General features: G+C 40.2%; 1 protein-coding gene across 6 annotated transcripts in view; it reads left to right on the forward strand.

Annotated features, from left to right (window-relative positions):
* The window catches only part of LOC133350616 (phosphoinositide 3-kinase adapter protein 1-like), a 172,563-nt gene that overhangs the window by 66,951 nt on the left and 81,016 nt on the right, over window positions 1-24,596 (forward strand). For all 6 annotated transcript variants that reach the window (XM_061565152.1, XM_061565153.1, XM_061565156.1 and 3 more), the window contains exons 7-8: window positions 19,372-19,495; window positions 22,729-22,925. In XM_061565152.1, coding sequence (XP_061421136.1) covers window positions 19,372-19,495; window positions 22,729-22,925 — 321 coding nt within the window. The remainder of the gene's footprint in view (window positions 1-19,371; window positions 19,496-22,728; window positions 22,926-24,596) is intronic.

Below are 24,596 nucleotides of genomic sequence, written 5' to 3' on the forward strand. Positions count from 1 at the left end.
CCCAACGTGGTAGCCCGGAACCTGGGTCACCCTTTTGCCATGGACCTCGGGTGTAGCTGTTATCCCCTGCTGCACTCTAATAGATGACCAATGCGGGAAATGATCACGTATTTTGATTATAGCGTGCTGCTACTACTTTTGTTACTCCTGCTATTATGGATTGACTCATGCAGCTAGCGAAGGATGCTATAGGTTTAGTAATATATGTTGTGTATGTCGCTATTGTAAACTTTCAATCACATTTCTTATGATCACTGTTATATTGTTTTTATAGCATTATTTTAGTAATTTCTAGAAAGGTTTAGTTTAGCCTGATTTTTTGATGTAGTATAGAGTTATACTTAAAATTGTAATCTATATTTTATTATTGTTATTGTGATCTAACATCAAAATGGGATTTTTTTTGTACGCAGCATAAACAAATGGTGATTTTTCTGGAAGATTTTATTATTTTTGTAGGGGATGTTTCAATTTGCGTACAGTAAATTTTAAATGTATCTTGTCATTTTATTGTTTGTTGCAGTTGCACCCGAATTAAGAGCCGAATGGCTCACAGGGTTATTCCAAATAAATGAAACTGAAACTGAAAACTAAAACATCGACGCCCACTGCACAGCATAACTGCCAGTGTCTGTGCAGCAAAAACAAATGTGGAATCGTGTGAGGCTGTCAGAAATTATGTACGGCACAGTCCGTATTGCTGCATATTCAAACCTGAAATGCACTTCATGCCGATTGCAGGTATTTTTAAAACGCAAACATGATATTAATGATGACAGTCGATGTGGTTGCTGAGCGGAATACTGACCACCCACATTGTTTTATTCTGGGTCAAGAAAAACATCTTCACGGCAGCACATGTCTTGAATGCCTTTCAGATAGCACTTTGGACACGAGGTTTTTTCTTTTCTTTTCTTATTCTTTATAAATTAATCACTTTGGGAGCCTTAGGGATAAGTGCCTGGCAATGTGGATTTCATTGCACAGCACTATTAATAAAAATAAATGCTGATCTTTGAACATCTAATTTTCCCTTTTGGCTGTTGTAATGAATAAAGTGGAAATAGCTGGACATTTATGGGCCTTGTCATTTCTGTCTCTTTGCTGCTAATGCTCTGCTAATAAAACATTCCTTTGCCAGGTCTATGCATTTAAATTAATTTGAATATATACTATATCCAGAAAAACAAGGACAAAGATCCCCCATATAGCCTTAACAGATTTTTGGGGCATGTGCTGTTAGCAAGCACCTATTAATCATAATAACGTTGTTGGGTTAGATCGCGTTATTTATAAATGTGTCGTAACCCTCCACCACCCGACAAAGCCAATCAGCAAAAAAAGTGTCACGTTGACCTATTAAGGCCAGCACAGCACACGAGGGGGTGGGTGGCCAGCACCATGCCCGGCCGCCTTTGTCTGCGCGATGTTTACATATTGCACCAGGTACTCATTTGAGGCTGAGTCGACCTAGGTGGTGCCCAGAACCGGTTCAGATAATCGTCACTTTTGTCGGCCATGAGCGGGAATCAGACCCGGGTCGCCAGGTTCGTAGCGCAGCGCTTTAACCGCAACACTACCGCTCCCCTATCCAGTATGCACACACATACACACACACTCAAACCAGAGAACGTCATGCACTCAGATTTGACCATTTAGTGATAGGATGGTCATGTTCAGCCTTTTTTTGGATGAGAGCTCCCCCACCATGAGCATCGTGGAGGTTTATTTGACCTTGATTCACCACGCTAATCAATGTAGCTTAGTGAAGGCATGAAGTATAGACTTGGGATTATCAGACTGCGCAACAGCGGAGTTTGCTGCACGGTCCTCTGCTGCCCACCATGTAACCCATGTGGACTCTGTAAACACCTTTGTTATGCACAGTGGTCACCCATCCACGGACGATCCAGGCAAATCCCGCTTAGCTTTCGAAAATCTAAACAAAAATTTTGAGAGCATTCGGCATGATTTGATCATTGGCGGTGATAGGATTAATCTATGAAAAAATATTTACCAAGCTTATACATACACTCAATTCACCGAGGGCTCTGGGTAAAATCACTTTGAACTTGAAATAAATAAATGGCAGTAAAAACATGTGATTTGTGGGACTCAAAGTCTCGCAGGCTGTTCCTTCGCTGAGATCAGAGTAATGGACAAGGAGTAAAGCTTGCTGTAATATTGTTTGTAATACTGCCTGATAGTTAGTAGTTTTTTTATGCAGAATGATAATACGTAAATTCATGTTTCCATTTACTTGCAACTTTCCTCCATTTAAGAATAGGTGTTGTCAAGTCAGCTTTGATTGTAAAATAGCCTGAGAAATGTTATGCTGTATAATGGATTGGTTGCTGCCTACTATATGCATCAGCAGAAGTATTCTGCTGAGCTCCAGACTTTGTTCCAGTTCTTACCCAGGGACTCTGCCATGATGAGCATTCCTACGTGTACTCGATTAGCATCACCGCTCCATGCCAAGGAGCAACTCGAGCCAGATAATTACGCTCTGGAAAGATTTAAAGAAATCTCTTAAGTGCTGTTTCGTTTGTGAGAAACCACCCTAATAGAAGTCAACTGGTCCACCGCCATCTGTAACTGCCATGCTTAGAACTGCGTGAAAGTACTGCCATATTACAACGTGCATAGACTTGCTTTGCAAAGCCAACTGGAATACAGTCCCTTTGGAATAACAGCACATTAGAATATTATTTGACTGCGGAAATGCTTCCATTATAATCTGCACTATTTCAAACACAAAAACGATGTGGTGCTGGTCTGCAGGCTACATTAGTGCATGATGCATGATGTTTACGCACATTGACGAATGTAGAGGTCCTGCACCAATCTTATTTTGAACACACAGAATTGGCTTAATGGGCACGCACGTTGCCAATTAAATTTATCCCTGTGCGTTCCACATCCAATTACTTTAGCAGCCTCAAATTTGTCAAAAATGATGGCGTCACGTAATGAGGCCTATTGATAGTTTTTCTACCTTTGTAATGAAGCAATAAATATTATAAATGGACGGTTGCACAGGGTAAAGCCACCCGCGCTGCGCCTTATATGCGAAGAATAATTCCTTGGCTGTGTAAGTGCAACAGCGCAGATAGTACATCATGGCTTTGCAATGTACACCCTCATGCATCCTCTTCTCCCATAGGAAGATCTGTGTGCAGAACTATCCCGTGTGTTTTGTGTGCGATAGATGATACATTGTTTTATTTGTAAACATAATTCTACGGGACTCTGCTCGTCAATGCATTCGAATTTATTAATCGTTATGCAAACAACAATTTGTTATTTATTCACTCATACATTATATAAACATATATACTACAATTTTTATTGTATTCTTATGTTTACTCAACGATGTGTCTTCACAGTTATATTTAAATGATATGCATTGAAATATGTTTAAAACATTAATTGTATATATTTGAGGAGCTTCATAGCAAATTTGATCTCAGCTGTCAGTCTGGGGATGATGTAAAGACACACCCATGTCAGGGAATATCCCTGAAAGATGATGCCATGTAATTATTTCTTGAGCTCCTTAATTAATAACAATAATTTACAGCCCTTTGTCAATCGCTAATGGATAGAGACATCCCCACACTGTGTCAATCGTGGGAATAGTTCCACCGTACTTCCCCGTGCGTGTCAATGCAGACTGATGAATGGTGAGTCATTTACCACTGATGTTAGCAATGGCTGGGAATCGAACTTAGGTTACCTGGTTCATGAGGATCCTCGTTCCATCATACTCTTGCAAAAGGTCACTGCAAAGCGCTGTCATGTTTCTCATTATTGTTCTAACATATAGTGGTATCTTAACTCGCTAAAATCGAGTATATAAAATTGATAAGTGATGGTATACTATTGACGTGACCATCGTTAGGAGTATCTCCCAGCTCATACAAGTAACTGTATACTTCCTAACTCAATCCTATACATATAAATTACATATGAACACGTGTTTTAAAACTCATCACCGTTTGCCCAAATGCAATAAAGTACATGAAATTCAATAACCACATCATTACAAATGCAGTCATTTGGAGACCTTTATCAGTGCACTGAGTGCTAACAGTATGACCATCAAAGCAAGACAATCTATGCTCCATACAGCGAGGATGTTTTTTTGCCAGTTGTTTGTAAAACACAGTGAAAGATTTGCATTGTTTTTAAGCACTTAATACATTACATGGAGGCAGTGCCTGCCGCATTATCTGCAAATGCACCCATAATGGCATACATTTTTTGCACACACACTTGGCAATCTAACATAAATTCGATTCCACTGAGGGAGCATTTTAATTCGAAAAAGGTCTGATCAAATGCCGTATTAAAAAATAACAACTTAATGTATTTGTTATAGTCCAGTATACTCATTGATCTTTTCACTTAAACTAATGCATTTTTGGATAGGTCTTCAAAAATCAATAATTAACAATCCTTTGCCAATCCACTGTTGGATGAAAGCTAATTTCTTTAGAGCTGCTTTTTGTGTTTAGTTTATTGTCCTTCCTCAGCATCTCTGATTAGCATGGTTTTCTACATACGGTGCGAAAGAAGCTCAACGTACATACACATACATAGAGGTTGACCGCACTTCACCTGGTCATTTTGTTTCGTACAGGGGTGGCGCGGTGGACAGGACCCAGAACTGGTTCAGATGTTAATCATGGCTTGGAATCATTCTAAGGTCACCACGCTCGAGCACAGTTCGCTAAGCACTCTGCCACTGCTCCCCGAATTAATGACGATAATACATCAGAACTTTTTGATAAATGTTCTCAGAGTATGCAAATGATACCACTCACATAAATATTGCATTGAATAATTAGCTCAAGTCAGGCAATGCATAAATAATGCTCTTTGTAGATCATTACAAACAAATCTTAACTGTTGTACCTTAACATCAAAGGCTATGAATATATTTTGAAACCTGTTTTGAAATGATAACTTCAACACAGAAAACTGCTGTGGATCTCTTTTCATCTAAATCATTATTAGTATAAATTAAATTTTGCATACTTGACCACTGGGTTTTATTTGCTTTATACTGTAATAAGTGGTGGAGGTGGGGGGGGCAGTGGCACAGTGGTTGGCACTTTGACCTATTAACCAGGCCACCTAAGTTCAATTTCCAGCCAGGGCTAACATCATTTGAGTGACATCTGCACCTGTCCTGCCCTTCCCACCCTTCACCATTCCGCACTAACCAGTTTCGTTAAGCATTGCATGGGAGATGTGCCGCGTTGGCGAGATGTTAACTACCTTGCCTGGTATACAGGACGTCGTGAGTTCCATCCATACCCTGATGCATGTTGTATATTTGAAGTTGGCATGTCTTTCCCTGTGGCTGTGTGGATTTTTCTCCGGCTCCTTCTATTTTTTTCCTCTACAATTAGAAACATGCGTTTAGAGTATTTGGTTGGTATGCATTTCCACGTGATAATCCACTTCGTTGGGCTATCATTTGTGGCCAGGTAGCTTCTCAAAAAGAGCTACATAGCTCAGTGGGCCTTTCCTGGTAAAATAAACATTGTTTATAGGTAGGCTCTGTAAATTATTAACAATCTCTCTCAATCGCTCTCATTGTGCCATATCCTTTCTCATAGACGTATAAATGTGTGGCCTAAATTGTCATGCACCTTAGTTTGTGACACAATATGTACATTCGTCAATCCTACGACAAATACCATGTTATCAGAGTGTGAGCCAGTGGAAACCTCAGAACTTTGCGCATGTACTCCTTTATCTAGGCCACTGCAGATGAATTAGACTTTTACCTTTGGCAGTGAAGATTCATTCGTGTTGCTTGTGGTGTGCCACAGCAGTGGCAGGAATCCTAATACAACCGCGACACATTGCGTATACATTACGATACATTTACTCATATGTGGGAGTATAATACCGTCCAAAGAATGTGTATAAATGCTGCAATGTTATTTTAATTAATTTGGGCACGTGGCAAAGGGGGTAGTGTTCAGCCTGCAAGTCGGAAGGTTGCTCGATCATATCCCGGCCAGGGCGGTTGACTCAGCTCTTCATCCCTATGAGTGGAAGGGGGGTCGATTAAATTGTACCATATTTTGGAGAGGTCACGAGTGTTGTTCCTCAGGTGATGATTCACCCCGACCATAGGAATGTGGAATTTCCACCACTGGTTCAAGGCGGTAAATGTGAGATGAACACCACCCCTTCATTAATTGAGCAGGGAAACAACTGTATGCAATCAGAATTTTCATATTGGAATTAAATATTTCAAAGGTATTTTCCAATATGAATATAGAACTAAAAAATAAGAACTTCATTTCACTATGGTATCAATTTATTTTTGCTTGAAAAAATATTCAGAGAACAGTGGCTTGTGAGTTTATTTCCTAATGGTCTTACGATTTGAATAACTAAGCATATAAAATGACTGAAAAACACTGCATGTACATAATGTACACACATTTTATGCAGAGTGTGCAAAGGTACATGAACCACAACACATGTTAATGGGGGAATTTGCTTTTGAAGTTGTAAAATTGCAGGTGTTAAAGGCTGGACCCAATTTGGAAAATGCACGGTAATGTCTAGGCACATTATGCCGTGTATGACTAAGCAGGTGGATGGGAGGGACAGGCTAAACTAATATGAACCTTATTGCGGTACCCCAGGGGTACCATAGTACCCCGGCTCTTGCATAATGTCCGTGATGCAGTCATTTTTAGTCTGTTGATGGTCGGCGATGCGGAAATCGACTCATCTCGACGAGCTGTACACGATGCACCGCTACGGTGCGTACGAGCGTTCAGAGTTTCAGCGCAATCGTCTTCGCTGCGTTTAGACATCGCGGAGTAGCACCGATGTCGGATTGACTGGTACCCCAGTCACGGAGTTAAGTACACCCCTGGAAAAAATGTCCAGAAATTAAATATTTAATTGCCTCGGCCATTTTGTATTATTCGGTACCCCGGGGTACCGCCATAAGGATCATATGCCCCAGGATTATTTCGTCACTCTGCAGGAGTGGAGGTTTGGGAGGCATGGGAGGAGCTGGAAAAACCTTGGCTTGACAGGGGATGAGGAGTTGTTGTGAGGGCAAGACGAGAGGGGGAAGGATGAGGTAGGCCATAGTGTTGGCTGGAGGGGAGAACAACAGCAGGATGAGAGATAAATCTGCAGGACGATCAGTCTCACGCATAGGGCTTTATAAACCTCAGGTGTTGACTGCGGTGGGTTACCGCAGAGCATGTCGGTGTACTGCGCAAATATCTGTGCTCGGAGGTTCAGTTTAGCAAAGTGATGTGCAGACCATTTAAGTAATAACCTAATAGTGCAGTGTAAGCTGGGCGTATGTCTTGAAAATCAGAATGCTTGTACGTGATGAATTTCGTCAAAAATACAACGCTTTGTGTTGCAAATGCGAATCAAAATGCTACAGATTCACGCGTAAGAGGTTTTTACGTTAAGTTCAAACATGTAGAAATAGATATGCAGAATGTACACGAATACAACATTGTATTATAATAATAAAAACATTGTTGTATTATGTTTACGAGTTACACGTATTATCTAATTTATGGGCTGCATAGTTAATTTCCATAATGAACAAGATCCTGATATGTAATATTCATGTAAAACTGACATGTTCACGGCACGCGAAGACTTAGGAGTCGGCTGTGGGCTTGCATCGTGATAGGTCTGCGTCATTTGTAAAGTTTGCCATGATTAACAATGTGTTCTATCTCGTTCTTAAATTAGTTAAACGAGTGACACAGATCGGCTACAATATAAATATCACCTTCTCATAGTAAACTATTGCAGGTGTCACAGTACACTGTCACAGGTGACATCCTACCTTCCAAAGATAAATATAATTAAAGCTTTACGCTCTAGACTTTGATTTAAACTGTCAGGCCATGTGGGTAAACGAATATGATGATTATGAATAAGATTTTTACAAGCCGAGTACATGTTTAGTGAAACGTATTTATTTTTTGTGTTGTTATACATGAAAACTGAGCAACCATGCTGAAATCATGAATTAACTGTGTGGGTCTGGTGACCCAGAAGAGTGGGAGGGAGGGTGTGTGGATTGTGTGTGGGGGGGGGGAATTTCGTGCTGGTTTAATAACAGTGGCGCAGCGCTTAGCATCAACAATTCAGCATTCGACTGCTTGAGCGGGAATATTTAATGCATTTTCACACGTGCCCTGCCACAAGATAATTTATTGCCAGGGTTTAATCACCGGGGAAGTCTCATTTGTTGCCGACAATGTCAGGATGTTTATCCCAGAGCTCTGATTTACTCTACCGTGGAGCAGGCTATCCCTCCCATTGCCAGGATTCTTAATGTACCGGTATATTAACCCTGCCACTCTCAATTTGTCTTCACTGTTTTGACACTGGACGAATTTTTCTTGAGCTTTCACTGAAACGGTGTGGTAGCTCACCATCATATCTTGTCAGGCCGTTTTTTTATTGTTATAAATCTGCATACAAAGAACGAAACTTGAAAAAGGTACCTGTATATATGTTTGGAATGTGTGATATTCCTACTTTTGCATAGCAATAGGTTGAGGAGGTATGTTACTGGTGTCTATCGCTTTGAAAACAATATATAATATTACGTGGGACAGCATTTGTAAGTTATTTTGCATGAAAGAAAAAGAACCACCTTTACCAAACCGGCTTTTTTAAAATTAATGTATTTCTGCTAAATCCATCCAAATCCAATGAGGATGTTTAAATTTAATTCAAACACATGGATCATGGAACAAGGGCAAATTCGAGACATCATAATGAATGTTTCTGAAAGGAAGTGGGTCTTGGGAAGGCTACATCCCTCGAAAGGATGATGGCCAAGGCTGGTGACCAAATGGCAGCCGCAGAAGTGAACATGCCTTAGAGGACGACGATCACAGAGATGGAGCAATGCCATCAGTTTATGTCCAGAATTGAAATCGATTAAGCATTAATCCTTTCTTAGTCACCCGTTCCTATTGATTGAGCCCATGATTTGTCACGACATGATGATGAGTTATCAGAGCATCATCGAGTACACATGTGAAAGAGGATAGCCCTGCTGCTGCTACGTGCATTTAACATTTCACATGTCACCCAACTTTGGAAAATTACTCACGATCTGCTCAATGTTTCTAGGGGAGTGGAGACACAGCCGAATTCTAAATCAGATTAACAAAAGCTCCTTTATGTTAAGTCTACTTAACTCTATACGGTACTGTATTTATATTTAATTCACTTTATTCTTACAGCCACTTACATTATTGTAAAAAGTAGATAAAAAATATAAAGTGGGCACATTATTTAAATGTGCAGCTAGAAAATGTCATTTGGCTTGAATAAAAAGAAAAGTATAAATGCACTTCTGGGAGACTTCAAGAGTAATAGCTTATTATAAGTGATAAATTAGCTCGGAGAAGAGAAGTTAAACTTTGTACCTTTGATTGGTGCGATCGGAAATGGTGATTGATAGCTATGAGTACAGTTTCATGAAGCCTATGAGGTGTTTAATACGTGTTTTATCAATTTATTTATATGAAGTCAACACTGCTTGAGTGATTGCATCCAATACATATGTTTATATTGATATAAAATTGTAAGCTTTCATCTAGGAACTTTTACAATTTGTTAACGTGAGTAGATATTCAAGACAGCCTATAGGCTCCGTATTGCCATGCCAGGGACATATCACCATTGTCTGCAAATGATAACAACAACCGTTTTTACTGCGTAATTTAAGCAATAGTTGGAAGTGAATCTCATAATGTGATAGGTGTGTGAGTCCATATTTTATAACTTTATTGATAGCAGGCACACGTTTGGGTGTGCGTCTTATTTTCCGGAGTGTCTTATTATCTGGAGATTAAGGTGCATCCGTCTGTCTGAGGACCCATCACATGGCATCTTGAAAATGACAGATCAAAACCAATCGCTATTCAACTTAACACAGCTTACCAATAAATTGTCCAGATCTGTGTACATTTTGGGAAAGTTTAGCAACCGAATACTTAAAAAAAACATGTATTGTTGCATGTCAGTGTGATTAGTGCAAATCCTTAGCAATTTGAGGAGGATTATAATAACGTGTGTGGGTTTGCGCGTTTCGGAGCACGTAAGTTTTCTTCACTCAACCGACCCCCCCCCCCCCCCCCCCCTGACAAAATGGAGGCTCTCTTAAACACATTCCTGCGGAGGGAGCTGGTAGGAACTTGGGTTGCTCAGTCAATGGCCAGGGTCAACAGGTGGCATGGCGTATTCCTGCAAATATGGACGACTGTGAGGGCGGGCACAAGCCGGCATGAGTAGGTTAAACGTTGAGTTTTATAAGGGCACCACGGGGTGACCAGCCCCTCCCCACCCAGCCCCACCCTCCCCACCCAGCCCCTCCCCACCCTCCCCTCTCCACCCAGCCCCACCCCTCCCATTTTTGGAGGCACGACGGACGGACACAATAATCATCTGTGGGCTGGTGGAACCAGGTGGTTCCTACCAGTATGGACCGTGATACCAGCTGCTCAGTTGTTATGCCTGTTCTCACAGTTTGTATGATCTATTTTTAATGTTCAATATTAAATGGTATAATAACATTTCATACTCTTTGGTTCTTTGGTAAAGTCACGTAGGAATAAATATAAAAAAATGTTTGGTATAATTACATTTCAATTTACCATCTTTCAATTTACCATCTTTCCTAGATTTAATTTGTGCCTGCGTAGTTTTTGTCGCGGGTATTTCAAATCATTTTTTTGGCAATTATTATTGACTGTATTGTCATAAAGTTAACTACTGCAAATAGATTTCATTTCTTGGATAGGGATAATATGATTACATATCATTTTTTATGTTGGTAAATGTTCAAAATTCGCTTTCTGGATACATAAAAAAAAACATTATTTTGGCGTCCTCTGGTCTAACACCGTTTGAGACGAGGCTCAAAAGAAAGCTGTCTCTGGTGTGGACCAATCAGTTTCAAAGACAATGCATATACTATCAGGGCATGTTTTTTTGTTTGCATTCTGACCACAAGTATTGTGGTTAATGCAGACATGATTACTTGTGAAAGGTGTTTTTTTGTTGCCAGAAAAAAGGGGAAAAAACCTATTCTCATTATTTTAGTGTTTGACAATATTGTATGTAAATAAATAAATACATCACATTTTGGCTGAAATATCTTTAATGATGTTTTATGTTAATCCACTGATTTTATACGTGTAGTCTATATAGTTACGCGTGATTTATATTGCTTTTGGGAATCTATACCATGTAGATTTTTTCACAAGTGGTGTTTTTATTTGCATGAAACAGATTACAAGGCATGACACGTTATCAGATGGATTTATAATTTTGTTACAGTAGAGGGTATCCAACAGTGCTTTTATGGTGTAGAATAACCCACCATTCATCCACCGGTTCCAACAGCACCACTGGCACAACTTAGCGCTCACTGACTGTGCGGGATGTAGCTAAGGCACGCTCACCATTCGTTATTGCACACTTTAAATACCCGAATGTTTATGTCAATGTAACGGTGGAAATCTGCAATTGCTCGCTCATGCCAGTGCTGACGGAAGGCACGAGAGAGCTCCTCCAAAGGGTGTTTGGCCTGCTCTTCCACACTGGTCAGACATCTTGGAAGAGGTGGGAGTGCCCAAGCTTTACCCCACCACACGTCACCTGCCGTTCGACTAATTGTGGTGTTAGCCATTGATACTGATGGGTGGACAGGAGATTTAAGAAACATTCCCCATTGTTTCAACTGCCGCCCCAGAAGGCAAGTCCAATGTGCTAACCATTACACCATGGCTGCATGCATGTACATCAATAATATATTTATCAGGGTGGAGGGGTGGTGCACCTTGATAGTACACTGTGCTATGAAACGGTGACCAATATTAATAATTCTAATAATTGACTTTGTATATTCAGGAAAACCACACTGGGTCGTCAGACTCATTTAAGGAGGGTCCTGCATTGGGTTTTTATTTTCAGATAGTTTCAGCCAATGAATGAGTGTGACCTGCTGTTCTCATCCATAGCTCACAGTCGTGAGTGATATCTGATCCTTTCCTGGGTGGTCTCATCCCCTTGACCGCTTATCAGCATTGTATGATCAAATAACCCCCATGACTGACACTGCATAGGAGGCCTTTATCCAGCGATTATATTTACAAAAGGCTGTAAATTATGAATATTTTGACATGTGTGTCATATTTATTTACTAATATGTGGTTTATTAATGCATATATTATCAACATTTATTTTCGATATGATGTTAGTTTTTTAAGTAGACTGGTAGATTTAGTTAAGCGATTATAGAATTGTGAAATGTTTTACCTTTTAATGTAATGAAAATGAATACATACACAATATTCCTTTAATAAATAATGATTGTGTTTTTTTACATCCCAGATTCTTACATGTGTGCTCAAAAAAATAGGAGACTAATGGTAGTGTAATACAAGCACACACAAAAAACCTCTCCATCTTCTTCACTTTGAAGAATGAACGATGGATAAAATGTTAGCCTTGTACCTCATATTATAAAAACACTGCATGGGAATCTTTAAAAAACATGTTCTCATGGATTTTTGTTGTTGTTATTTGATACATAGAAGCACAGTGACAGTGATTGTGCCCTAAAATGCCCATTAATATTTTGTGGGTATTGTTTAAGCATTATACGTATGTTTGCTGTGGACAGAGCGGTAAAAAAAGCGTCATTCTGATTACTTGTGTCCATTACTAAGGCGGTTTGTGTAAATTTTTAGGTAGCTGATTTTTACGTTTTTGCAATTTGAAGTTTTGTACTTAGAAATTTTGATGTAGGTAGAGCTTGCAATTTACAGTTTTAAGTCTATGTTTTTTTATATTATTACAAGCTTTGGTGTTATAAATTAGTTTGAACAAATTTGGCAAACAATATGTTGGGATTATGTTGAGATTGTATGCATGTATTTGATTTGAATGTTTTATACAAACTGGTTATGATTGATACGTATTTGACTTAATGGAACTTTCTTGCCAATGTAATTGATAACATGCATGGAATGCCATGATTGATACAAAAGTGACTGATATTAAATTTCATTTTCACGATTTTAAATAGGTCACTGCTAAAATTACTCTGGCACAGAGTTAAACATTGTAGACATAGAGAAAAACTCTCAATCTAAGAACATAGCTTGACATAGTAATGATTGAGATCTGAGTGGAGGTGCCAGTATCTCTGAGAATGCTTTAAAATGTAATCATGTGAATGAATTGACAACATTTAATTATACCAAAGGACCTTTTTAACTTAATGGAAGTTTCATCACCACTGGTCAGGTGATTATTCTTTAGGGGATTCTCTTCATCCATCTCTTCCTCTCTGATTTGATAGTGGACAATATTGATTCGGTCAGAATGCAAATTGCGTGGGATAAAAAAAACATGGTTTGTGGGTTTAGGGTTAGCAAAAAGCTTTGCTTCCAACAGATACTTATGCACAACGATCCCTATTATTTATGTTTTATTTCCCGTTGTGGTTCATAACCTGTGAGCCTTGCTCAAATGTGATTTGAAGCTTAGGAAAAATATCCTAACTACTACACTGTATTGACAGTTGACCGTTAAATATCCACAGGCGCAATTAAAAAGCTATTATAATTGGAGGGGGATTGTGTTACCTATTTCCCACCAAAATTGGTTATAAATACCCAGAGTTTTTCAACCATTATTTGGGCGAATTTGTGAAACAATCGTGCACTTTGTGATACAGCATTACAGGTGACATTGATGTTAGATACATATAAAAAAAACTTTTCGGGAAGTCAATTTGAAATAATGTACAATATTCATATTATGGTCACCAATGCTATACCACATATGCTTGCGGGCAAGGATTTCTATTTGGACACAGTTAATGCGTTGGAAGATGGGAGTACCCGTCACTCTCCCATGGCTATATTTAACACTCCTTCAAGCTATCAAAAACCACCCCCATAGTGTCTGTGTCTTTGCTCTCTGGAGTTGGATTTACTGTAGTTCAACCTGCACAACTGGTATACTCCTGCACACTCCTCTGTATGAAATTTTTTTCCAATACCATCCCCTTCGTCTACCCTGGATAGACTGAAAAGCAAACAACTTGAGCGACTGAAATGGATACGGTTCTTGGCCAATGTTTTATAACCAGCCCCATCGTTCTGTGCATGCTGAGCAGAGCACATTAGTGGATTGCCTGGATTATGGCCATGTTTATTTCAACCATACATTACACGCCATTAAAAAAATACCCTGAGATTGGTAAATCATGTATGACACGTGAGAGGCTGTCGTATTGGGATGACCTGATGTCTTTGTACCAACAAGTGCTTATTACTTAGCGTGCTCAGATGATTAATTATTTTAGCCACTACATTAATAACGCCACCATCATTATCAGGTTAAGAACGACCACCACTATTTACAACATGTATCAGGTTTGCAGAGCAATTAACAAGCATCTCCCATATCTAAAAGTTATGTACATTTCATGCACTTGGGTCAATAATTTAGATGGTAAAGATGTGTAGGGTCAATATTGGTTGCAATCAACAATCATCTGCATCACATGGCAGCCATCTTTAAATACAAGATAATTGGTCATATAAAATAGTAATATTCAAGCTTCCTTGCCCCCAATTATGTGGATATGGTCATTGAAAGAAGTTATCTCTGTCAATTAAAATTACAAGCTTTAGGTATATGGATTACAGATGTTGGCCATTTTAAATCCAAGAAGGCTAACAATAAGATTATTGAGCTTGGCCTCCTTTCTGAAAATGTGAAATATAATTGATTCAGTATATTTATGAAATGTCATGTTTCATCATCTAGAGTGCACAATTGCTTCATATTATGTCACATGTGCGCACCACTTTTTCATAAATGATATGTCGTAATCCTAGGCTACAAAGTCATGTATCCAGCCAGCGAAACCAACTGTGAATTGCAGACAATTTGATTAGTGACATCCAACAAAGTTATGCATTTCTTTTAACAGAGGTATTGTTTCATACTACTGTATGTAAAATGCATTGAGAGTGTTCTTGGGAGATTTCAAGCTATCAAGGATATTGGTGACATTTTGCAGGCAAAAAAAACCTTTTCATTTTCTCACAGTATTTTTGTGTTTATAGCAAATGTTTTGTCAACCACATTTGTTTTTTTAGCTTAATCATTGGCTTAAAGTGTGAGGGAAATAAATACATTCCAAGAGGGATATGAACGAGATAAGGCATAAATTGTGTCTCTGTGGACCAAAATTATTCCTCTGCAATGTAGCCCTTTGTCAATTCACTGCTGGATGCACACCATGTCAGTTATGGGGGTATTTTGTCCATACTTCACCATACTGGTCAGAACCCTCGTAGGGCAGTGCACTTTCAATTGTGCACTTAATATGCAAATCACTGCAGTTATTGTGGTGGAAGAACAAAATGCAATGCAATTAAAGCTCATCCTTTAAATCCCGTTTTGCCTTTTTGTGGATTTTTTTAGCAAGAATAAAAAGCCAAGCGTGTGCCCTTTTTGCAGAAGGTTAATGTATGGTTGCAAAGCACATTAACTTATTGCATTTAGTGGACATCTGAGGAGTGCACTAAATCAGCAGATGTATGTCACAGTTGAGACTGGCTTGGAATCGCAATAGGTTTGCCGAAGATCTCGAGTACATAAATTGGACGTGTAGTTCACCAAAAGTAAATTTTTTCCTCCCCTGTCCAATAAACCTGTCATAATGAGATTGTCATTCGCTTGCAGCCTGGTTTTTTTTTACACGCAGAAACTTATATTGTAAAAGCTATGTGTGGAAATGTCTTATCATCACATACTCACTAGAATATTATTTAACTTGTTTGTGTTTACATTATCAAGATTTAGCAATATAGTGTGCCCATACCATCTTAAATGAGTAATATGGTCAGCATTCACGTGTAACTCCCATCATCATCAACCGCACCCTATCCACTACTGGATGAACCCCTCTCTGATTATTCAACATTCACCGCCCATCTCACGATGTAACGATCCACGCAGCGCCTGTCAAATGGCTTCACCGCTCTATATCCACCACGGTCGTCCTTTCAGGCGTATCCTCTCCTTCACCTGTCATGCCATCATGAGTCTCGACCATCGGCCATGATACCTTCCAGCGTCGTATCCTGCCCAGTGCTAATTTAAGTCAGCATGGCGATGTCTTTAACTTGTGTTTGTTCTCTGATCCATGTCTTCCTTGTATATACGTTGAACTTCTTCGCATCATACATAGCCCACCATGCTAATCGGAGATGCGGTGTTGGTGTTTGTACACCACTGCCCTTGATTGATAATCTCATTGCGTTTTCGTGTCTGATCAACCCATACTGGGAGAGGAGACGAGTAAGCATTGAGATGACAAGGTAGGGGATGACGCATGGATTTGACGTGCGGAATGATTTTCCTTGAGCGCTAAATGCTGACAAATTTGTCAATTGCTTTATTTTTCCAGGTGATCTGTTGCCCTTGGTCGTGGTGTTTTCACGCAATGTGTACATTTATCTTAGCACCTAACAAGACTTGTTTTATGAACATCAATAGTGTTGGGAATTGCTAAGCAAATATTAGTTAATGCACCGCCGTGGTATCTACCACCATAAAGATATTTGCCGGCACTCTGTGCCGTGATTGATGCATATGAGAAATGTACGTTCCATCTGATCTCGGCTTGACAGCATCAACTTATCATAGCTCGACATGCTTTGTGCGGTGTTTCTGTGATTCATGTGCAGGAGACGTGTTGACAGATTGCATATAAACAGTATTTTTCTGCTGTGATATGCATTGTACCGTAATATTTATGTATAGTTCGTGCTTCCTGGAACAGATAGAATTGGAACTGTTTTTAATTGATAGTTATCGTTTATGTGGATGTACAGTGATCATCCTAAAACATTAATTTGCAAATACTGTCAAAGATTTCATGTAAGAATCGCTTTCATTGCCATTCAGAACTTTAATTCATTGCTACTAAACTATTGTTAATTAAGGCAGAATATTGACTGAAGTTGCACCTTCTTTGAAATCCACATTTTATCCATTCTACCCTCGAGGGAAAAGAATATACTTTGATGAATTATTTATATATCCTTTCAATCAAACGTGGCCCCCTGTTTCCCACAGTAGCATGAACATTATGGGCATGGCTGACCTCTACTTATATAAATATATATCTGCAGTCTTGCATTACACTCGCAGTGTAAATTTCCCACGCTTTTGGGTAATCGCATCTGAAAATGTGCTTTAGCAGGATTTTCTCCACAGCCATATACAGAGCTGCTAATGAGAATACCTACAGTACTCTCCATCCCTGTCAATTTTTGTTTTAACTCTGGAAATGGATCGCTGGGATCATGTGCTTCTTTTAAATGCCAATATATGATATGTATGGATGTGGCCGATGCAACAAAGCAAGTACTGGGACTTTTGTAAACTTGAAAGAAAACAGTAGAATACGATTGATGATTGTTGGCAAGCGGCTGTAGTCCTAGTCATGAATTTACACTCACCTTGAACTTCTCTAACTTTGTCTGCTGTTCATTATGCCTTGAGCTAGGTTATTTAATTCAGTGTGTCTCTCTCCCTGTCTCCTCATTTTTCCAAGCTTTTGCAGCGTGCCACTCATTGACATGCTAATTTCTCTAACCCCTCCCTCTCTCTCCGCCCCCGCCCCCTCTCTCTATTTCTGCAGCGTGCCACTCATTGACATGCTAATTTCTCTAACCCCTCCCTCTTTCTCCGCCCCCGCCCCCTCTCTCTATTTCTGCAGCGTGCCACTCATTGACATGCTAATTTCTCTAAACCCTCCCTCTCTCTCCGCCCCCGCCCCCTCTCTCTATTTAAGGCCTCGACACAGAGGCGTGGTTTCTCTGTGTGTCTATGTATCTCTGTGATATCTGTTTCTACTTATATGTCTGTCTATATGTCTCTGGTTCTGTGTTTTATCTCTCTCTCAAATTTAGCATTCTCAGGAAGAACGTTATCAACCAGGTAGGGTGTTGACTATTATGTTATCCGACTCTCTGTTGTATTGCATTACATTTCTAAGTATACTAGATTTGTGTTTCTATTTCATTTATACCTGATGATGATTGCTTGTGTTGCAATCGAAACGTCGTATGCTAGTATTTAATTTATTATTTTCTCGTTATACGTGACTTTACCGAAAGAACCAAAGAGTAATTCCTGCAGTCACGAAAGCTCCAAATTAAGTATGCATTGAGCAGTTCAGTTTCCCCCCCAAAATGTATTTTCACCCACCATTTCCTGTAAGACGAAGAAAAGGGATTGTACTTTCATGAACGTCATTTTTGTAGAAACAGATGTTTTTTTCTTCTTCTTCTAACAGACCACTTGTAAATGTTCTCAATTCTCGCATAACAATCAGAATATTCTTACAATCCTTATTCTCTCCAACGTTTCATTGTATGATTCAGTAAGGGACTGGGAGAGGTCACACTTCCATACACTTATTTTTAGTTACTAGCTTGTTTGCCCGTCCTAGGACGGAAGCTGTAATATTTACGAAATAATTGAGCAGAGTATAATTGTATCTTGTGTAAATTTAATGGTAGTGAATCTTGCACAAGTATGTCATCAAACACTTAACTGCATTTCATTGTAACACTGTATTCATGGCGGTGATTCTGGCACAAACTATGTCATAAAACACCTCACTTCATGTCACTGGAGCAATGTATTTAACTGACCTTCAATTTGTTCTAATTCACTGCTCTGATACTTTATTCTCTTCTGCTTTTGGTCGCTGGGGTTGAAATAAATTGGAATTCGATAAAATATCTGGAAAATCACCGAGAAATGTATATTTGACCATAATGTAGAAGCATAAATTAGACTTTCCTTTTGTCTCAAGTTCTGAAGAAATAAATAAAGACACCAAATCCACTTTGTTGCTGCGTATAGACTTTTATTAGATTCACTTTCAATAAAAAAACGTCAAACTTAAAGCGAAATTGCGAATTTTTGTAATTTCTGCTCGACCTTCTGCATGAGTGTAAAAATCCACCCGCTCATGAAAATTAATGAGGGGAGGGGGGGTGCGGCATGTGGAGAGACGTCACGCGCGTTACACACACAGATATTCTTGGCTCATTACAGTAGTAATACACTTTAGATACTGCACTGGCTTATGAATTTTCATCTTGAATATGCCAGCAGAGAAACTATCCCTCGGTGAGCATGATGACTAATACGGCCATGACAAAGGCCGCTTCTGTAGAGTTGCTGTAATGTGTGACAGTATTGAATTGTTTTGATTCCCGGCAGGCCTTCAAGATTGAGCCACATGACCCGGAAAGGCTTGACATGCTGCTCGCAGATTCCTTACGGGAAAACCTCCCTGCCTCCAACTTGCACCTTTTTGGAAATCACCAGCTCTCCAATAATAATAGTGAGTTGATACGTGATGCAATAGTTTAACACGTCCACGTGCCATCCTATGAATATTGTTTGTGTAGTTTTAAGATAATTATTTTGTTGATAATTTTTTGACATTGTCAAGTATCATCAGTCTACATGTGTTTAAGTATTAAATTGTTCTTGTTCTAATGTGTTTGCTAAAAAAAAAATTTCATTGGCTCATTCATTGAATTAATATGGTATATGCATTCTTGTGTTGTTTTAGTTAATTATTCACTTAATAGTTACATTTAACATATACGAGGAAATAATTTCTAAAAGTCGGATGGTAAAACTGACCGTGATAATAAAGAGCAACACACCAGTGCGCATAAACGTTTTGAATCGGTGCACATTACTCGCTGTGACAAGTGGATTCGCAAACATGGAAACCGAAAATAAAATAGATCAAAAGCCTCAACTTGCACAAAGACACGTGGAGGGAAGCGTTCTTAGATTTATACTTAGATCGCACCTCCGATTAATTATCACGGTTGGCGACGCACGGTGCGAAAGAAGTTCACAACTTACATACAAAGAAGACGTGGATCAGAGAAAAAACACCAGCTAGGGATATCGTCACGCCGAGTGTTAAAATATTACTGCGCGTGGGATTGGGCAGGACGCCACGCTTGAAGGAATCATGGCCTGATAGTCGAGACGAACGATCCCATGACAGCTGAAGGCGAGAATATGCCTAAAGTCATTTGACAGCTGCTGCGTGGATCGCTACATCGTCAGACCGCCGAGGGATGGTGAATCCTTGGAGAGGGGTTCCTGCAATAGTGGATAGAGTGTGACTGATGATGGTGGGAGTTACACATGTGAATGCTGGCCATATGTTTAATTTAAGACGGTATGGACACACTATATTGCTAAATCTTGATAATGAAGACGTGAAAAGGTTGAATAATATTGCAGTGATTATGTAACGATAAAAATGGCTACAAATAGATTTTCCAATATATATGGTATGTGCATTGATAAATTCAATGCATGTGTTTGAAAAGAGCTTTAAAGTTTCGATTTATATTCCTATGCTACGCTAATGTACATTACACCTGTATTATATATATATATATTATTTTACACAAATTTAATGGAAAGCAGAGCTGTGGATTATTTATTTTTATGAGAATTTGTGATAAACTATTCTAGGCTCACGATAGGGTAACCTCAGGGTTAGGATGTGAACGGGAGCTGCCCTTGGCCTCATCACACAAGGTGTCACCGTGAGAGAGGAGAGACCCATTCTTTCCCATTTCCCCTCCTGCATTCTTAAATAATAGACTGCGACATGCAATGGAATAACATCGACCGGATTACCGAAAGGTGGGCCCTATCGCAGCACTGGAACATCAAAGAAACTGACTTCATCCCCCTGTTGCCGCTCGCCGTCATACACGTTGCACAACACGCGACACGTGGATAGTTTTGACTTAAAAAAAGCGTCCAGTTTCTTCGCCGCAGGTGACTCATATTTCAATGGACTGCAATTTGTACACAGATTTCAAACAATGTCTGTTCTTGCGGCGAATGGCAAACGCTTGAGTTTGCTTAGACATCCATCCACTGTGAAAGACTCAAAGGAGTTTAAATTGGACAGTCTTGAGGGCAGCCAAGCCCGAGCTTAGTGTGCTATAAGTGAATGCCACGTCAGCAAAAGTTTGAAACAACACAGTACAAAAAAGTGGTGTAATTCATGAGGCAGCAGATGCACACGGCAATAAATGAGGTGCTTTTCATTGCCAAATTCTTTGGTTTTGGCAGACTCCAGTTTTAGCCACATTTCTCATTTTAGAAGCAGTGCTCTATAGAAAGTTAGCTGCAAGATCCTTTTCTTAAACATTGAGCAGGAAACGAGGCTTTGTTTAATTCAAAGGTGTTCTCTGCAAAAGAGGCTAAACCTTAAGTAAAAACTCATTTTGTATGTATTACACATTTATATTAGCACACATTATAAACGCACTGGATACTTAGTGAGGGTTTTCAGAAATAATCAGTGTGATATGTAAACACAATAATATCCATAGAGTTGGGTTATCTGCTTTGCTTCCGTAAGGAAGGTTTGTTCGAGACTTTGGCCAAATTAACTTGCTCCTGTCTCCTCCTCTAGCACGAAATGTGTGTCCTCTCGTGTACATGTACAGCCTTCCCTATGCCATGCAGGTGATGAGGGTTATTTAACTATACATCATACTGGTCAAGAGGGGTTGGTGAAGTCCAGTAATATATTTAGTTTCACTTGACTGCCCACCACATAGCTCCACAGTCCAGTCACATCATGTTATGCAGAGTAGTCACACGGCCAATCACTACCCACGCACGCTCAACCCTGCTTAGCTTGCCACATCCGTCAAGATCTGCACGCGCTCTGGTCATAGGCTAACCTGTGACGCTATGCACATTTATTCATATGGTGGTCACCGACACACTCCAGTTAAGTCAGGTACACATGGGCTCTGTCCCTGTGCCAGGCACCCAGAAACGTACTATAATTTGAATCTTCCATTATTATTATTACTTATGTATGTTGAACTTATTTTGCACCATGCTTAGCCAACCCTGCAAATCGGAGGTGCCGGAGAAGGATAACAAACCAAACACAAAAGCATTTCACAAGAAATTCGTTTTCAGTTTGGGTTTCAAAATGAATAGCTCCCAGTGGCTTGCTAATATCCGAAGGAAGAGCGTTCCAGACGGCCGCAGAAGCGCATCTGAAAGCGAGCGTGATGCGGCGACCGTCTTTGTATCTCAGGTAGAGCAGGGCTATCCGACAGGTAAGCTGTGGTGCATCCATGTGCTCGGTGGACAGACACAGGGAGATTTTAAGAAACGTACTCATTGTTTCAATTGCCTCATCGGGAGAGTGAACCTACGACCTCTGTATTGCAAGTGTTGTGCGTGCACCGTTGCACCATGGCAGCGGGAAGCCTTAATCACACTCAAATTTGCCCTTCTCATACCTTGTAAAAAAGTATGTTTAGTGACAAGCCTTCATTAAACCTTCATTGTGTCAAAAGTTGTAACTTACGGTATAATGATAACGGATAAAACCACGTTGAGTGAACCGGCGAAGACCACTCAATTTACGGTCACATATCACGAAACATTAAAGTACTCTGTCGCTAAAAGCACACAGCTATGCCCTTAGCCATGGCAGTAAATTACGTCTAAGAGCCACATTGGGAGCCACCTGTGCTGTGTGCGTTCTGCCCCATGCAGCCCAGCGAGAGGAGGAACTGCCCACGCTGATGCATTTTGCGGCCAAGCACGGCCTGCGCAACCTGACAGCGCTGCTCTTCCAGTGCCCCGGGGCCGTGCAGGCGTACAGCGTGGCCAACCGCAGTGGCCTGTACCCCAACAACCTGGCCGAGCAGCATGGCTTCCAGGACCTGCGCAAATTCATGGACGACTATGTGGTGAGGCTCACCGGTCGGGCACAAGCAATCGAGGCGTGATCCGCGCAAGACCACTACCAGGGCTGAAGGCTCGAGTTGAACAGCTTTGTAATGCAACATTGGTTTAAATAGAGAAACGGACAGGACGGGGGATAGAAACGTCGGACGTTCTGCCGGAGAACACGCGGTACTATCCGGAATTACATGGAAGGGCTGAACAGCACAACCGAGAAAAGCCACGTGGTAGTATGACTAAGTCAATCGGCCCATTGAATTTTCTGCCACTGGGTTGGGTGTAATTGATAGGGTAATTTACTTGCTTGCACATTTAGCCGCATAGAGCAGAAAAGCCCAAATGGGGAAATAAAAAAATAAAATTGAATCGATTCTCATGGTTAAGCCCCAGATTATTAGGGATATCTCTGCCCTCAGCATATTTAATACATGAAGTAATAACAGGCAACATTGCCTGAGGAGCAAGTGCTGTTAGCGAGCACCTGTTAACGCCAGCCCGGTGCGTCAGGAGCAGGTGGGCAAAGTCTCACACCCAGTTGATTTTGTGTTCAAGTGATGTTGTTGATGGTGCATACCGAGTACTCATTTTAGGCTCAGTTAACCTAGGGATATTATCTCATAATTTTAGATGAATGGTAATTATTTTATCGTGGTGGAATATTTACGGCTTTAGCAAATAAACTTCTTTAAATAATGTACCAGGATGAAGACTTAGATACTCAAGATCAAAACGCACAAGTCTCCCAGCAAATAATTTGCTCCAAATGAATTCATATTTTCATTAACAAGGCTGCCTTTACTGAATTTAAATGAGAGGAAGTGTTATGCTTTATTTTGTAAAGCGTAAATATTTATATCTGATCTTAATAATTGCCTTCTGTTTGAAATGGTCAAATTATTTGTGATCATGCCTCATCATCATTAGCCACGATCTATCCATTGGTGGATGAACGCCTTCCTCAGCCATCAATCTATCCAGCTCCTGCACACGAGCTGACTTCATTGCTCCATCTCTACAGTGGATGTGCTTTCCGGCATTTTCAATCTTCTGGCTGTCTCTGTGCCATTAGTCTTGACCCCCAAAACTCTCTTCAGGGTGCCTAAGAGGATTTAACATCATAAGCATCTCAATGGAAACGTCTATTCAACTCACATAAATGCATAGTTTTCGCTCAAACGATGTATAGGTAAAAGCACACGTGCACGCGTTTACGCACTGTATATTTATTTTGGGACAATTTTTTATCCGCTGGTAGTCATGTGGAGTGTTGAAATCAATGTTGTTGGATGGGCATCTAACATGATTGCATGGCACAACGTGGTGTGACCGGTCGCACAAACACAGAGGCAGGCTGCTCTTTGCTTCCCCCCGTGCATATATGCGTTCACGCCGAGGCAGGCCGAGGCTGCACGAGGCAGGCCCAGATGCCGATTCAGGCGAACCTGGTTTTGTTGCATGGTCTGGATAAGAACCATGGTCACGAAAATCGAAGCAGAGTGTGCAAGCTATTACAGCCACACAAACAAACATTGATCCCCTATTTACTCTTGCAAAGCTGTTGGAACAAGGGTTGTTAAAAAGTACTGTGAGCGCCAGTGTGGCCAGCAACCGTATCGAGCCACCTATTAACTTCCCAGTGCTGATATTCTATTCACAAACCATACCGGGTGCTCATT

The sequence above is a fragment of the Lethenteron reissneri genome, chromosome 34 (genome assembly GCF_015708825.2).
Source record: "Lethenteron reissneri isolate LAM-NWPU_2019-01 chromosome 34, ASM1570882v1, whole genome shotgun sequence".
NCBI lineage: Eukaryota > Metazoa > Chordata > Hyperoartia > Petromyzontiformes > Petromyzontidae > Lethenteron > Lethenteron reissneri.